Source organism: Manis javanica, chromosome 7, assembly GCF_040802235.1.
Source record: "Manis javanica isolate MJ-LG chromosome 7, MJ_LKY, whole genome shotgun sequence".
Taxonomy (NCBI): Eukaryota; Metazoa; Chordata; class Mammalia; order Pholidota; family Manidae; genus Manis; species Manis javanica.
In genome coordinates this window covers 76827682-76845727 of record NC_133162.1, presented here as the reverse complement: position 1 = coordinate 76845727, position 18046 = coordinate 76827682, and the positions used below count along the sequence as shown (strand labels likewise).

The following is an 18046-nucleotide window of genomic DNA, read 5'->3' as shown; positions in this document are numbered from 1 at the left end:
ACATGAACAATCCCTTCAAAACAATCCCTTTCACATCATCTGAAACTATCCAGATTTTATTATTACATATTTATGGATATTTACCATATTTTCTGGAATGTTCATTTTAGAGAACAAATATATGAGATCTAATTTGATGTGTTTATAAAGTATTTCCCACATAATTTTAAAAGAATCTAAGACCATTTACAGTAAAAGCTACATTTATAATTACAATTGGAAAGGCAGTGAGACTGGATTTTTATGTGGCATTAACACTTCCTAAAAGAACATGGGGTTCTCTTATATAACTGATTGACATAGTGCATTCAGAAGTCACATTTTATTAAGATGCAGTGTAAAAGGCACTTTTCAGATGGTAAACTAGGTCTAGTTTGCACTATGCCTTTACATGGCGATGTGATTTCAGGCAACATTTGTGCTGAGCCACGGATGAAAACCCCAGGCCCTGAATAGAAATCTCTCTCTAAGCAGTGCATTAATGATATCTGACATATTTTGATGTGTTGTGTTTTCAATTTGATTCAGTTCTTGGGAGACTTTTTTTTTGTCCTAAGCTATTGACAAGTGTGCTGCTTAAGTTCTAAGTTGTTGGAGATGTTCCTTCTGTCTTTCGGTTATTGATTTCTAGTTTTTTATTTCCATTATGGTCAAAGAACATGGTCTATATGATTCCAAGTCTTCTAAATTTGTTGAGGTTTGTTTGTGATATGTTCAGGTTATGGTCTAATGTGGTGAATGTTCCATGTACAGTTGGAAAGAGTGTATATTCTGCTGCTTTAGGCATCAAACACATAAAAATGTCAGTCAAGACCCATTTGTTGATGTTATTGTTCAGTTCTTCTCAATCTTTGCTGATTGTCTGTCTAGTACTTCTATCAGCTGCTGAGAGTGAGGTGCCAGAGTCTCCTACTATAACTGGATTGCCTGTCTCCTTTCAGTTCCATCAGTTTATGCTTCATGTATTTTGAGGTTCTTTTGTTTGATGTGTGCACATTTAGGATCATTGTGTCTTCCTGTTGGGTTAATCTTTTTATCATTATGTAACATACTTTTTTGCCTCTATTCTCTTCTTTTCCCTGAAGTCTACTTTATCTGATATTAATATAGCCACTCCTGTTTTCCTTTTTAATGAATGTTTTCATAGTATATATTTATCCATCTTTTTTATTTTCAATTTCCTAAGTTCACTGTATTTGATGTTTCCATGCCATTACACTTGTATATGTCATGTAGGTAGTGTATTTTTTACCATATTGTTAAATATACTTCATCAATGTCTGCCTTTTAGTCAGTGTTAGGTCATTTACATGTAAGGCAATCATTGGCTTGACAGGGCTTAGGTTTTCCATTTTTCTGTTTTCTTCTATTTTTATACCTTTGTTTCTCTTAGGATCCCATCTTGATTTATTTTTAGCTATATTTTTTTCAATGGAGTGAAGCTGTCATAGAAATGTCATGAGGTTTATCTGTGAGAAATGCTCATTTCAGACACCACATGTGATGAAAGCAAAGCCACAGCACCCAGGGCCCAGGTTCTGGACAGTGGGGTACCCAGAACTGAGTGCAGGTCTTTGCACCCTTCAGCATGAAGAACTGTTGGCAGAACTCAGTGCCTGCAGCCTTGGAGCCTGTGGATGAGAATAATCACCAGAACCAACCTTCCAGGGCTGAGAAAAGAGTCCTCAAATTTATCAAGAGAAGGAGCTGCCTTAGAGGGAACACAGAGCTTCCCACACTTTGCAGGATGGGTGCTCCAAATTTAGCCCGAGAAAGCTGTGTTGGCTTCATTTTGTACCCCAAACTCATGAAAACTATTTCAGAAATGCTAATTATGTCTCTCTGTTAGCCAGAAACATCAGCCTTAACTGCAACTGCCTCCATAGGGATGTTTTGAATCCAGATGATCTGCCTTAGATGGTGGAGAAGAACACAGATAACTCTCAGCATCCTACATGCCCCACATGACATCAGAGTGCATGGTCCCACATCCTGTGACAAGCGTTTTTCCCCAAGATGCTTCAGCTTTCACAAACTCAGCCTCATTAGTCCTTGAGTTAAAGATCAAACTCTTTATCTCTCTTGTATGGTGGGAAGATTAAAGAACAGGGGCACTTGCTTCAAGTCACATGCTAAGCCAGTAGCTGAATTAGTAGTTAAGCTCCCTTCTTGGCTATATGAGATAATTGGCTATACTGGCTGATGTCTGCAATGCTAATTATTTCTGATACTTAATTTATCATCAAACTGGGACTTCTGCTCTCTCAGAAAGAAGCACAAAGCATGGCTCAGGGAGACCAGCTCAGTCATGGTTTATTGAGCATGATGTGTAATGACGTGTGTGACATATAATGATAATAGCTCACCTTCTTCCAGGGATTTTCAGATTTACACAGATATCTTTCACTGGATTTGTCCATTCATAACTTACTTCATTCATTAGGTAATCCCCACCAAATGCCACCAGAGCTGAACAGCGTTCCCAAGTCAGGAGCTGCTGAGGGGAATGGGACATTGGTGAGGAAAGCATACAGAGAAACAAACAATTAGAGGCTCAGGGATGCTTGCCATCAAAAAGGGAGCTAGGAAAACTAGGAGATAGAAAAGCAGGGCTGAAGGAAAACTTATGGAAGTGGCTGCCCTTTATTTAGAAATTTGGCAGGCAGCCAAGAAGCCAAAAGCTATTCAAAACAGCATGTATAGATGAGTGTGAAGACATTGACTTGAGCACTAATGTATGTCCATGAAAGGTGAGAAATTCCTTGTGGCTGGAGACAGGGAGGGAGAGTGTAGATTTATGGGACATGAGACTAACAAGAGGAGCTGAGGTGGATTATGAGGCCCTGAGGGTCTGCCACATCAAGGGCCGGGCCCTATGGTGGAAAGAGCATGGGCTGTGGAGTCACAAGGAGCTTTCATTCCAACACTGCCTTGTTTATGGGATTTCTTGCTGCCTTCTCCTCCCAGCCACCAAGTTATCCAGAGGGTCTAAGGCATTAGACTAAGAATGGATTAACAGAGCCACAAAAATACCAATGCAAAGTCATTTAACAGTTTGTGTGTGCTTCTGGATTTAAAATCAGCCAAGTGGGGGCTTGAAGCCACTTTGCTCCAGTTATAGGATCTAGTGAAGCTTAGGAAATTGGCAGGGGACCAGGACACGCAGAGTAATTGTTTGCCAACATCTGCTTCTAAGGTACCTGGAACAGCTGCCTTCAGAAGCCAGACTTCCCACTACTCCCTTGGGAACACTTGGGAGCTTGCTCCCCAGGGCAGGGTCATGCCTCAGTGTTAGAAATGCTGGCACAAGTGTTGGGACAGGTTAACTGTGTCCCCCAATAGCACTTGCATCCATACTCCTCCTAAGCTCTTCCCTGGCAGACAAGCTCCCAGGATCACTCTGAGTCAAGATTGATGCCTTTCTCTTCTCCCTCCTCTTTTTTATTCCATTTTTTAAAAAATTTCCTCCAGAGAAGATGATTAATATGATCCAGTAGTCAAAACTGGAAAATGTCTAATGCTGTGTCTATTAAACCAGAACCACTGGATTTACCACTTTGTTTAGAAAGTTGTCTACACCTAGGCTGGGTAACAGCTGTACTGACAGTCTTGGGGTGAATGAGAAAATGTTACAGAGATTTAAGATGTGTGACCGAGTGACTTAATTCTGTGATACTCCCCTCGCAGAGAAGGGATACTTGGAAAACTGATTTTTCTAGAGCTGAATTCAGCAACTGTCAAAATGGGCACAGTTTCTCAGGTTTATCTAAGGACAACTGTGTGATGTGTACACACTACTCTGTATACATCTTGAACCTGAAAATACACACATCACACAGACTTGCACACACATACCATAAGTATGTGCATGCAATTTTTTGTTTGCAAAGGTCTGCCAAAAGGGTTGCCACCATGCTCCTCCACCGTGAGAAGAGGTGAGAAGTGCATTAACAGTATAGCAGTAGAGCCCATGTGTGCCCTCCAATTGGTCAGGTGCCCAGATAGCTAATCCTGTGAGGCAGTCATTGCCCTCTTTGCTCACAGGTAAGGAAACAAAGGCTCAGTGAGGTGAGGTTACTGGCTTAAAGTCACACAGCACATGACTGTAGGCTTGGCTGCCTCTCAAGCCCATTCTCTGCACTACACCAAATGAGGCTGGACCCCACAGACAACTGAATCAAAGACAAACATGAAGAAGTGACCTCCACAGAAAGGCATAACTGTGTCCATCATTCATACATGTATGCATTCATTCAACAAATGTGCCTATTCAGGATCTGCTGCATGCCAGACCCTGCCCATTTTGAGAAGCCCACTCAGCTTAAAATGGGTATACCAAGCAGCAGCTCCACGAACATCTCACATGCCAAGAAGCAGAGGTCATCCCACAGGGCAGGTAATGGAAAGAAGAAATTGGAAGTATCTGCCATGTCATCTCAATTATTTCAACAGGAATAAACATGCGTATTTCTAAACATGTGTACTCACTTCCTAGGGCTGTTGGAACAAATTGCCACAAATTGAATAGGTTCAAACAACAGAAATGTATTCTCTCATGGTTCAGGATGCCAGAGGTCAGCTAGGAGAGGCTTCTCAAAATGAGCAGGGTCTGGCATGTAGCAGATCCTGAATAGGCTCAGTCAAGGTGTCAGCAGGCCCACACTCCCTCCAAAGCCTCTGGGGGAGGAGCCTTTCCTGCCTCTTCCAGCTGCTGGAGGTTGCCATCCATCTGTGGTCTTCCTTAGCTGCGTCGGCATAATTTCTGTATCTGTCTTTGCACGGACGTCTCCTCCTTGTGTATCTCTGCATGTGCTCTCCTTTTCCTATCAGAACACCAGTCATTTCCTAATCTTAACTGATTACATCTTCAAAGGTCCCATTTCCAAATAAGTTCACATTCTGAGGTTCCAGGTGGACATGGATTTTGGAGGGACCCTATAGTAGAAAAAAGTCAGGGAAGATTTAGACTGGCCTCTTTCCTGCTTCCTTGTACCAACATAACTGTTAGCTTTCCCAGATTCATGCCTTGGTGCCTGCTTCCTCACCCTGTACTTCTTGGCCCTAACAAAAGTCTTGGCTGGAAAGTCCTTGAAATCACTCTTTTCACCCCATGAATTGAAGCCCTTACGTGAGTTTTCTTCCTTTGGATCTAGACACTCGGAACGATGGACCCAGGGCTCCAAGACTCTTGGTCAGTTAGGAGAGGCTGTGAGCCAGTGGGCAGGGTGAGATCTGGAGTCAGACAAGTACGGGATTCGTTTTCAGCTCTCCTACAAACTAGTGAGACCTGGGAAAGCCATTTACGGTCCACAAATCAGTTTCCTTATCCGTAGAATGGGGGATATATAACTGACACGGTTATTGAAAGGATGAAATCAGGTAATAATTTGATGTTACTAAATGGTGTCTATTGTTAGTAGTAGTAAAGTGAAAGAAACACGAGACCCATGGGGAGACTATAGGAAGCTCTTCCACTTGGTCCACAGGGAAGACTAGGACTCCAGCCTTGGCCATGAATTCTGGCACTTCACAGAATTCTTCCAGTTTCTGCTTCCAACTATCCATAAACTCCTCTCTCACTACTTGACTCCTTTCCTGGGAAGAGTGAATTGAAATGACTAGTTTAAATAATTTTAAAAAGGAAGAAGAGAGGGAGGCAATGCATTAATATAGATAAAATTCACCTGTGGCACCTGTAGATTTAAGGCAGTTTCTATACAAATCTAGGATCTTTGGTGGAAATTTCCAAGTTGAAAGAAATTTCTATGAATATGCAAATATGCCAAAAATAGCAAGGTAATTTTAGTAAAAAAATCAAGTGGAATTACTCTGCTAAGTATCAGGTCTTAAAAGCCTTCAGTAATTGTTTGTTATAATAGGAAGAATACAACAATAGATAAGTGGAAAAAATGGAACTCAATTAAATCCAGATTTAATTGAGTTAACTCAGAAACAGACTCAGTTAAATGTGGGTACTTAAAGTAATGATAAAGTGGAGGTGCAGACCGATAGAAAGCCTTTTCAGAAAATGGTGCTGGATCTACTGGGGGTCCTTTGGGGGGAAAATGAATCTTGACACCCACTTTGTATCATACACAGCCACATAGAAACACTTCCCAGGTAAATTACAACTATAAATGTAAAAGAGTAGAGTTTCTAGAAGATAAAAAGAAGAATATTACATGATTTGGGTGAGGCAAATATTCTTTAAACAGGAGCTAAAAGCACTAATCACAAAATAAAGGATTGATATGATAAACAGGACCTCATTCAATTTAAGAATGTTTAGAAACATTCTTAAGGAAATGAAAAGGCAAGTCATGAAAGTAGTAGAAGTTAGTTACAACACATAAAATGAAAAGCAAAACAAAAAGGGCTTTTATCCAGACTATATATATAATTGCTACCAGTCAGTAAGAAAAAAGGCATACAACACCACAAATGGGGAAAAGACTTGTGCAGAGACTTCACAAGAGAGAAAATCCAAATGCAAACAAACATACAAAAATTCCCAACAGCATTAGCCACAGCACAATGCAAATACCGTAGTGAGATACACATACCAGAAGGGCTAAAATGAAAAAGACCAAGTGTCGGATAGGATGGGGACCAGCTTGATGTCTTTTTCTCTACTGGTAGGACTACAAATTGGTACAACCACTTTATAAGTGTGTGTATGATATTCATATGAGAGAACCTACACACAGAGTTTGAATGAAATGAACCATCTTGTATATGTTGATATGGCTAGATCTCAAAAATTTTGTTGAAGACAGAAAGCAAGACTAAGAACAAAGCATATGTAACAATACTGTTCATCTAAATTAAAAACTCACCCCCACATCAAGGAACCAATACTATAGTATTGGCTATAGAGATAAATATTTGTAAAAATATAAAAAGCAATGACTGGAAAACACATCACACTTACAGTAGAAGTTGACACAGTGGACGGAGGAGAGGAGTAAGAGAAGTGAGTGGTTAAAAGATATCTGAGCTCATTTGAATATATCTGCTCTCTTAAAAATAAAAGAATGTAGAAAACAATTGTTAATTTTGGGTGGTAGGAACATTCTGATACTTAGAACTTTTCTGTACTTTAAAAATTTTCTCAAAATATATAAATAAGTAAGATAGGACATCCTGGGAAATTCCTGGGCCCCACTCCCTGTCTACACCGACCATCACTACCACCCTCATTCAAAGCCCCTGCTCTCACCTTTTCCCCCCAATATCTGTTCTTCTGCATCATGGTGGGATTTTCCCCTTCTAAGTGGACTCTGATGCACACCTTGGTCAGATGGCCCAAACATTCTCCCCTATACAGCCTGGCCTGAGCTTGTGTGGCCTTTCCCCCTGTGTCAGACCCAGGTTCCCAGGGTTTCTCCTACACTGGAGAGAAATTGGGCCAACCGAGCAGCTTCCTGCAGAAGCCAGGTCTACACTTTGGTCATGGGAAGTCTGAGCCATGAGGACCAGTTACAAGTTGGTGCTGCAGTTTCCATTTGGGATGGGTTCATAGTGAGCAAAAACTCATTTTGGGGTCTCCAGATGCAACTGCTGAATTTCGCTCCAAATAGAGTCTTGTTTCTCAGCTGTATTGAGTCTTGTCAGAAGAGAACCTCTCTGTGTGCCTCACTTCAGCCTGGGGCACAGAAGCCAAGGTTAGCACCCTCTCTGTCCTCCAGAATTGGGCACATGCTCCCCACATCACCCCAAGCTTCCTTCTCAATTAAATAGGGTCACAACTGCATTCCAGTTTTGCCTTACTGTTTTACCAGATGATGTATTAGAGGAACAACCTTGTGCTGCTCACTTGATCCGTTGATTCATGGCAGAGGCCCCAAGTGAGATCTTTAACATCAGATAAATCTTAGATTTTGAAAATCAGAACTTCTATAAGAGGTGAGCAGAGCTATGAGAGTAAGTGACCTAGGGTTGGACTGGCTCAGCAAAGGTCAGAAAGGACAAATTTGTCAGGAGGAGTAAGATCAGATCACAGAATTATTTCTTAGCTGGATCCTGAAACTTGTGCAAGTGGATAAGTGGAAAATAAGTCCTGAAAGAGAAATTCAGGCTGGAGGTCTGAAAAACTGGAACTTCTATCATTTGAGAGCACTGGAATTCATTTTTAGTACCAACACTTACTGAGATAGCCAGGCACCACTCCAATTCCTAATGGGGTCACTTGAGGCACAGGGAAGCATCCATGCTCAGCCCTAAGGGGGCACCTGCCGGTCTGGGCCTTGGAAAGACCCCTGTGCCGGCCACGTGTTCATGCTCCCAGGCCAGACTCCTGATGCATGTGCTTTGCCTCTCACACTCCCACCTTCCTTTACTAATTGTATGATATTGCTCATGACCCAGAGGCACAGACTGCTAAGTACTCATGGAGCTCCACTTTCCGGAAGTGTCCTCAATCTCCAGAGCAGCGAGCAAGCCACAGGATCACATCCACAGCGTCCTTGGGGCAGTCTGGGGTGTGGTGCGCACAGGACCCTCATGCTGCTCAGGCCCTACCCCCCACTCACTTGCCTTCTAGCAATGACCTAAAGATCCCAGGACACATGATTGCTTGTACACGGCACTGCTCACTCAAGCCATGTTTACAGGGAGGGAAGGGCTCAGTAAATTCTGACCTAGCATACAATGGAATTGTGAGCAATCTCTAAGATGCACTTTTTCTGAGAACCTTGAATAATGTGGAGAAAATGCTTCTGCTGAAATAAGTTTAAAATGACACAAATAGAACTATAAATATATATATACAGTTGTATATAAATTATGACCTAACTTTGCTAACTATGTATGTAAAATGCCATCTATAAAAGACTAGCAGACAACATGCTTCAAGGTTAACATGTCCAAGTTGTGGAAATTTAAAGAATTTTTATCTTCCTCTTTTCATTTTATGTTTTTAAGATTTACTACAGTTGAAACTTATACTAATTCTATTATCAAACACAGAAGGTGTTATTTAAAAAGAATAAAATATTAGTACGCTTAACAGCAGTTTGTTGAATACTTACTGTATTCCTGGCACTGATTTGTTTTAAGTGAAGAAAGAGAAAAAAACAGGAGGGAAAAAGGGAAAATGAATAAGCAAAGCCTGATGTTCTTCTGAAAGGGAAAAAAAGTTTCCTTAAACCTTGAATTAGGCGGGCTGACCAGAGGCTGGGCTGGAGAAAGATGTGCACCCAGTTGTGTACCGAGACTGAGCTGAGATGGCCATGGCTAAGTGGCTGCACCCCGCAGGGGTGATTCAAGGTGAAGCCCTGCTCCTGGTCCATGGCTCTCCAGCTGGGAAGCAGGCCTTGGGAAACCACCCACAGCCAGCCCCTGTGTCTGGGTGGTGACAGGGAGCCAGGCCCTAATCCTGGGAACTCTCACAGGTCCACTCTGCCCCTGACAGAGTGAGCCCCCAAGACCCTCATGCTGTCTCACAGCCGTGAGATGTGCCAAGGGAAGAGATGTGCATCTTTCCTTTGCGCATACACCCAGACCCAGCTGTCCAATCCGGATGTCCTCACAGCCGCTTACAGTTGAGGTCCTGATGTCTGTGCCATCCAGAAGGCCAGAGATGGGAAAGGGTGGATTTGCTTTCTTCTTGCTCAGCTATGAACATGACTTTCTGAATAATAAACTGAAGATAATGACCTTCAAACCTGATAGAGCCACAGCACCACCAGCTGCTGGATTTCCCAAGGGAGTGAGGCGAGCCCCGAAGCTCCAGTCACTCCATGTGCCCACCAAGCAATGCCACCTCCTTTCTGCACTTTGTTTGGTCTTTCTCCTCTCAGCCCCTTTATATATTCCTTATGGATCCCAGGCAATAATCTCTTCCATTTGCAATAACCAAAACTGTGTGGGAGGTATCTGTCCCATCTGTGTCCTCTCTGAAAGTCCAAACAGGCAGCTGCCATGCTCAGATGCCAGGTGCTCGGCCTGCACTGAAGCTGGCACGTGGCAAAAAGCCCCCACCCTCTTTCCCTTGTCTTTGCCCTTGGATTACCCAGAAGACGAGATCAGCACAGCTACCTGCTTTCCTGATGAGAAGGGTCAATCATACTCTCCTGGGTAAAAGAGCCCTGAGATTTGCAAGGTCTTGTGCAGGGGCTAGTGGTAGTCGGTATTAGCTGAGAGATATTTTTGACTCCCAAGATACAATTGGAGACTAATTCCTTGCCAGATCCCATGGCCCAGACCATAGCTATGGTGAGAACAGGCCACAGCGAGGCCAGCATTGAGTGTGGAGCAGAAGGACCACACCTGGAAGGGAGGGAGGACATGGCTGGGTGAAGGCCGGGAGGGATGAAGGTGGCAGTCCTGTTTGTGTGAGCTCCCAGCCTGCACGCATAGCACCTGGACAGGCCTAGGTGGCACAGTCCTGTAGTATGTATATCTATAAACTCTTGGTTTGAGGGTTTACATTTAAATTCCAGGTTAGAGTGAAACACAAACATGAAAAACTACACTACTGGCTTCAAGGGGGCAGGAGAGGTGACACAGGTGTGAATCTCAGCCCGTCATGCCTGGCCTGTGTCCTCAAGGAGGTAACCCAAGTCCCTGTGAGTCAGTGCAGTGTAGCAGGAGAAGCAGCCAGGTTGGGTCGTGGTCTGTTAAAATGAGTTACTGCACGGGAGCCCCCTGGCATAGGGTCTGGCACGAATAAACGAGAACTGTTATGGTTATGATGATGCATGGAATTTACATTTAGGCCTGGCCTAAGTCAGCTACAGCCTGAGAGCCTTCAATCCTAAAGTGAGGGCAGTGGCCTTCATGTCACAGATGAGACAGAGCAGGGGATCAAACACCAGCCAGGAAACACTAGAGTCATCTCATGGGCACTGCACCCACGTGCCCAGCCACACTCAGCAGCCCCAAGCTAGTCAGGACAGCAAACAATGCTGTGGGAGGCAAGACGGAAGACAGGACAGAGCCCAGATCACTGCGCTCAGTGTTCAGGGGTGCCTGGTCACAGTGGTAGATCCCAATGGGCAACCTCCCAGCCCACACCTGTCCTCTTTGTGACCTGGCCAGGCCACTGCTTCTCATGGTCCCAGAGAACTGAAAGCGACCAGCAATGAAGTCGAGCTCTGCAAGAGGGGTGCTGCTATGAAAGCATCATCACCTTAGGGTGGGGCTGGACCTGCATCCTGAGCTCAAACAGGAGGGGGCAGATAGGGTTGTAGCCAAGCCTCTTCCATATAGCTCAGCCCAAGGGGGAGGATGGCGTGTGAGCCGTGGGAGGAGGGCTGTGCACAAAGGATGGAGAAGCCTGCCCAGTCGCTCTGGCTGGAGAATCTGGAATGTTTTCTGCATTTGAGCTCCACCTTTATCATGGGTGGGCTATAAAAACCTGCAAGTTAAATGGGAAGAGGGAAGGGCACTCCAGGGAGAAGCCCGAGCAAAGGATCAGGAACACACTCAGGGAACGCTTATTAACTCCTTTGCATATCTGAGCACCCCATTTATGCTAGCTGTGTGCAGAGGTGAGTGGTAATGGCCCCTACACTCGGGGAGCTCCTACCAGCAGGCAGAAATGCTCAGGGGAACAGAGGCAGAGGATGCCGTGGAGACGTAGGGGGCACACCCGGCACAGACCGACACCTGCAGAGACCGAGGGCTGGGGGTCGAATTTCCTGGCTTCCTGGGCCTTGTCCTGTTTAGCATCCAGCTCCACAATGTGGGACTGAAAGATCCCAGGTCCCTGCAAAGCGGGACAGTTATTTCCCCTACTCAGGGTTTCGTGTTATGGACTGAACTGTGTCCCCAAATTCCTACACTGAAGTCTTAATGCCCAGTACCTGAGAATACTGTTGTATTTGGAGATAAGTTCTTTAGATAAGTAATTAAATGAAAGTAAGTTATCAGGGTGGACCCTCAGCCAACATGACTAGTGTCTTTATAAGGAAAGGAGGTTAGAACACAGACATGTACAGAGGAAAGGCCATGTGAAGGCACAGGGAGGGGTGGGCACATGCAAGCCAAGGAGAGAAGCCAGGGACAGATCCTTCTCTCAGGGCTTTCACAGGGAACCCATCCTGCTGGCCTTGGTCTCAGCCTTTCCAGCCTCCAGAATTGCGAGGGAATAATGCTGGTGTTCAAGCCCCCAGGTGGTAGTGTTGCTGTAGCAGCCCCAGCACACTAGTACGCTTGGTAAGAGGCAGCCTCGAAACACGAGGAGAGCCACTCATGCCAGGGGCCCAGCACATGACAAAACACACGAGTGGTGTTGTGGTTTAATAAAATACCAAAGTAGGTGGTTAGGCTGGAGACATTGTCGTTAGGCAGCTGCATTTGGGGAGGTCTCTCCCTATACACTGAGTGGAACCTCAGCTGGGAAGGGCAAGCATTCTTGACATGAACAAGAAAGAATTCTCAGACAGGTTGGGTGAGTGTAGGTAAGGAAGGAAATCATTAAGCAAGAGTAGCAGTGATGGGCAGAAGGCGTGCAGGCATCAGAGAGCAAGGAACGACAGAGGGAGGAAAGGGAAGCTCATGGAACCCTGATCGGCATAAGGCAGATCCCTTGGCAGCTCCTGAAGCCAGGGACACCTGGAATCCAGTGTCTGCTTGCTTCTGCATAGCATGGGAACTAAGTCCCTTCTACCCCAGGATTTGGGGGAGCCACAGAGCACTGGATGGAGTGAGACTATGTTCTGAGAACTTCTCAAAGCTAAAAAAGGAGGTTTTCAGGCAGGCTACTAAAGAGCATGACAGTAGAGCTGCAGTCCTCGGGATCATGCAGGTGACAGGAACTTGCAAGCCCAAATCAGAGATATTAGTGGCCCTTCCCCACTTGTCCAAAGCAGGACAGAGAGAGTGAATACTTGTACTTGAGTTGAGAAAATTGAATAAAACGTAAAGTAACAAAGATACTTACCACTAGGTAAAAGGTTCTCTTGTCAGTCTCCCAAGAGGCTTGGAAGAGCAGAGAGAAGACAAAACACAGTAAGTTGAGCAGCAAGAAGTCCTTATTTAAGGCAGAGTACACTCTTGAAGAAAGGGCAGTATGGGCAACCTCAGAGAGGAGGTGCACGGAGGTGCACATAAGGCTTAGGATTTGTGCCTTTTAAGGATTACAAGAATGGGACAAAAATAAAAATACCAACAGCATTCTTCAATGAACTAGAGCAAATAGTTCTAAAATTCAAACGGAAGCACAAAAGAACCCAAATAGCCAAAGCAAACCTGAGAAAGAAGAATAAAGCAGGGTATATTATGCTCCTGACTTCAAGCTCTACTACAAAGCCACAGTAATCAAGACAATTTGGTATTGGCACAAGAACAGACTAGAGAGCCAGGATATAAACCCAAACATATATGGTCAATTAATATACAATAAAGGAACCATGGATATACAATGGTGAAATGACAGCCTCTTCAACAGCTGGTGTTGGCAAAACTGGACAGCTACATGCAAGAGAATGAAACTGGATTATTGTCTAACTCCATACACAAAAGTAAACTCAAAATGGATCAAAGACCTGAATGTAAGTCATGAAACCATAAAACTCTTAGAAGAAAACATAGGCCAAAACCTCTTAAATATAAACATGAGCAGCTTTTTCCTGAATGCATCTCCTTGGGCAAGGGAAACAAAATAAAAAATGAACAAATGGGACTACATCACGTTAAAAAGCTTCTGTACAGCAAAGGCTACCATCAGCAGAACAAAAAGGCATCCTACAGTATGGGAGAATATATGCATAAATGACGTATCAGACAAGGGGTTGACATCCAAAATATATAAAGAACTCACAAGCCTCAACACCCAGAAAGCAAATAACCCTATTAAAAAATGGGGAGAGGAGCTGAACAGACAGTTCTCCAAAGAAGAAATTCAGATGGCCAACAGGCACATGAAGACATACTCCACATTGCTAATTATCAGGGAAATGCAAATTAAAACCACAATGAGATATCACCTCACACCAGTTAGGATGGCCAACATAAAAAAGACTAGGAACAACAAATGCTGGCGAGGAAGCAGAGAAAGGAGAAAACTCCTACACTGCTGGTGGAGATGTAAATTAGTTCAACCATGTGGAAAGCAGTATGGAGGATCCTCAAAAAACCAAAAAAGAGAAATACCATTTGACCCAGTAATTCCACTCCTAGAAATTTACCCTAAGAATGCAGGGGCCCAGACTCAAAAAGATATATGTACCACTATGTTTATTGCAGCTCTATTTACAATAGCCAAGAAATGGAAGCAACCCAAGTGTCCATCAGGAGATGCATGGATAAAGAAGATGTGGTACATATACACAATGGAATATTATTCAGCCATAAGAAGAGAACAAATCCTACCATTTGCAACAACATGGATGGAGCTAGTGGGTATTATGCTCAGTGAAATAAGCCAGGCAGAGAAAGACAAGTACTAAATGATTTCACTCATCTGTGGAGTATAAGAACAAAGGAAAAAACTGAAGGGACAAAACAGCAGGAGACTCACAGAACCCAAGAATGGATTAATAGTTACCAAAGGGAAAGGGACTGAGGAGGATGGGTGGGAAGGGAGGAAGAAGGGGGGAAAAGGAGCATTACGGTTAGCACACATAATATGGGGGTGGGAGTCACAGGGAAGGCAGTATAACACAGAGAAGACATGGGGTGACTCTATAGATCTTACTACACTGATGGACAGTGACTGTAATGGGGTATGTGGTGGGGACTTGATAATGGGGGGAATCTAGTAACCACAGTGTTACTCATGTGATTGTATATTAATGATACCAAAATTTAAATAAATAAATAAATGAAATAAATGGACAAAGATCTAGGGACGTTGAATCCTTGACATGTGGTCTCATGATGTCTGTCTATGGTGAGAGACATTAAGTCACCATCTACGATCAGCCCTCTAGATATTCTGTAAGAGAAACTTAACACAAGGAACTCATTGATCTTCTTCTCCAAAACAGCGGGTTTCCTCAAGCCCTGGGGACACACCATTTAGGGCTGCTCGCCCTGCCTTCAGGTAGGGTTTGCTGTTGGCTAATTACCATAAAGTATGTTAGGAATCTTACCTACTAACTCCCTGGCATTTTAAATGGAATCTTAGACTTGAGATGGAGTCTTTTCCTACTATACTATTTATATCTCAGCATTTTACATCATAGGCAGGAGAAATTAATCATGATGCCTGTCCCACATCCCTGCCCTTCCTCAACATGGTTAAGACTCCGATAATGACGCTGTATGTGCCAGTCTGGGGAGTTTGGGAATTGTCCTCAAGGAGAAGAGGATGCTGAAATGTGAGGAGGGGCCTGAAATGAGCTTTAGCCCATTACTCTTCTGTGCAGAGTAGGGAGTGAAGGGTCCTGGAGACCCCACAGAGACACCCAGCTGCAGCTAAGGGAGCAGCTCAGGATCCTGCACAAAACCTGCCTTTGTCCCTTACTAACAAGTGCCTTAGGCAAGTTGCTCCTGGCCTTCCACCCTCATTTGCTCCAGTGAGAAACAAAACTGTATGATGTTACCTTCATGGCCACTAACCAGGTGGGGGTGGGATCTTCCCAGGGCGTTCTCAGAGTGGGTGATCCCAGCAGTCAACGTGTCTATCAGACATGCCTCTCCTCCTCCTAAGGAAGAGGGGTTGGATGGGACGATTTCAGCTCTGCCAACTGTGAGCCCACTGGGACCTCGTGGTTGCCTCCACTCTGGGAACCCCATGTTCTTCCTGGGGAAGAGATGCTGCAGCAATTGCACACGCATGCCCCGTGTATCCCCAGGTGCAGGCCCCAGGGAGAACTTGTGGTCACACATGCAGAACAGAAGAGGGACGTGAAGGTCAGCTGGGCAGCCACTCTGGCCTAGGCTGAAGGTGAGCATGCTCAGAGGCTGTTTGCTAATGGGGGAAATTCTCTGACTTCATTCTTGGCTCAGAAGAGAAAAAATTGTTGAAACAGGTGGAAAAAGTGATTGCTTTGGGAAAGGTTCAGACAGAAAAATCAGAGATGTTACCTAGGATGTTTCCAGGCCAGCCTCTCCAGGGGCACTGAGTCACTCACCTTGGATGCTGGACAGCAGCCCCTCTCCCCTCAATTCTGTGGCCTGTGCCGGGCTGCTGACCAGCTAGAGGGTAGGCAACTGTTGAGGCCACAACAGTCTGGGTGCCTTGAAGACCAGGCTGAGCCACATGTGCTCATAAGTGGCTGAAAGTCCACTTGGAAGGGTTTGTCTGGGCCTCAGAAAGTCCCTAAAGGCCAGTAGATCACACAGTGACCTGTGCTGGAATCATTTGGTACTTGATGGCCAGTTTGTACTCTGGGAGTACAAACCTGTGTGCAGATTTACCATACCCGCTGGAAAAATTGTTAAGGCCTCCAGTGCTTGATACTGGATGGATTGACAGAGTCTAAGGGAGCCACAGGAGCTGGGCTCTGTGTTTCCCAGGTCACCCTGACCCTCCCTCCCTGAGTCAGGCAGTCTCAGCGGGGCTGCATCATGCCTGCCCTTGCATTTCCTCCATCAGGGAATTCCTCTATGCACCCCATGCCCTTCAGGTGCCCTACAGCAGCACAAAAGCAGCAGTCCTCAGAGTACAGATAAGCTGATCAAATCATCACATCCAGTAAGAACCACCAACTGCTTTGTAAAGAGCTGAAGAAACAAGTTGTTGACAGATGTGTACTTGATGTGTTCATTGAGTCAATCATTTGGCAAATTGATTCATTACTTTATTGGCTCTCATGGAATTGGAAACGCAGCCAGGAGCAGCCCAGAAGAAGAGACGAGGAGATCTGCAACATTACAGTGGAGAACTGGGCCTAGAGGGGAGAGAGAGAAGCAGCAGGCATGGAGGTGGCCCAGTGCTGGGCAGAGGCAGTGGGCTGGGTGGGAGAAGGAAGGCATGAGCCCTGGCCCGCTCTGTGAGGACAGCCCTTACTACCCTCAAATAGTAAAGAAGAATCTTCCCATCCTTTTCTCATTTGACCCTCACACTATCATGTGAAACAAGGTAAGTCTTTTAATTCCATTTGCAGATGAACAAACAGACTAAGAGATGTGGTTTTCTAAGATTGTAAAGTTCAAATTTTATACAAAGCAGAGCTCAAATCCAGTTCTTTAGACTCTGAGCTCCACGTTCTGGCCCATCTCACAGATGAGCTGACAGGAAGGAGAGAGCCCCAGAGGACAGACCGTGACTGTCTAATTCAGTCCTGTGTTCTCAGTTGTCCCCCACACAGTAAGAGCACAGCAAATATACCTTGAATAAATTAATAAATAAAAAGGATAGCAAGAATGATGATAAAAATAGCTACCATGTATTGAGTGTGCAATAATTTCATTTAATTTTCAACTACACATAGTAGATCATATTATTAAGCCAAGTCTGCAAAGGTGGTTTAGGAAACTCAGCAGGTTTTGGTCTGAGCTAATAGACCTTTTAATGAGGGTGAGGGTTGGGAAGAAAATGCTTAGCCAGGCAATGCTCTTCCCAGGCAAACTGCAGAGAGCAGCTTGGTTACGTAGCAGGAACTCCACCTTCACCCAAACCCCTAGGTCCTCAGTTTATACCCAGATTCCCAGGCGACATGGTTCAAGTATTTAGAAAACCTCAGTAGCCAGCTCTGCCTGTGAGCTCTATAGGGGCTGGCAGAAAACAGGACCTGCTTTCAAATTCTGATAAACTGGGAAAAGAGAGCTTGGATTTCGGGGACTTTAGGGAAATGGCAGGCATATGCCAGCAACTCTTTATTGCATCAAGTGAAGTTCATGATTACTTGTAATGACTTGGAATAATGAATCCAAAATTTTAAAATACTAAAGTTGCTTAACTGAGAATGCAGTCGTAGTGTACATTTGAAGTGCACTGACACATTTCTGCTCTGAATTTCTTTTGAAAGGGTTTGGATAGCCCAGCCTCTGGGTGCAGGACAGTGGGATGGAGCGCTCCTTGGAGAGGCTCTGAGGGGGCTCTGAGCAGTGACTTCCCTCCAGGCCTCTCACCCCGATGCCAGGAGGGCAGCGGGGAGCCCCCTGCAATCTGATCACAGAGCAAGCGGAACACACGGACACTCCTGTCTGCCCA

General features: G+C 44.7%; 1 protein-coding gene across 1 annotated transcript in view; it reads right to left on the bottom strand.

Annotated features, from left to right (window-relative positions):
- Positions 1-4877: 4877 nt before the first annotated feature.
- Positions 4878-18046, bottom strand: part of LOC108404560 (stromal cell-derived factor 1) — a 50953-nt gene continuing 37784 nt past the window's right edge. Inside the window, exon 4 of the mRNA XM_073241187.1 lies at positions 4878-4935. Coding sequence (XP_073097288.1) covers positions 4893-4935 — 43 coding nt within the window. The 3' untranslated portion in view covers positions 4878-4892. The remainder of the gene's footprint in view (positions 4936-18046) is intronic.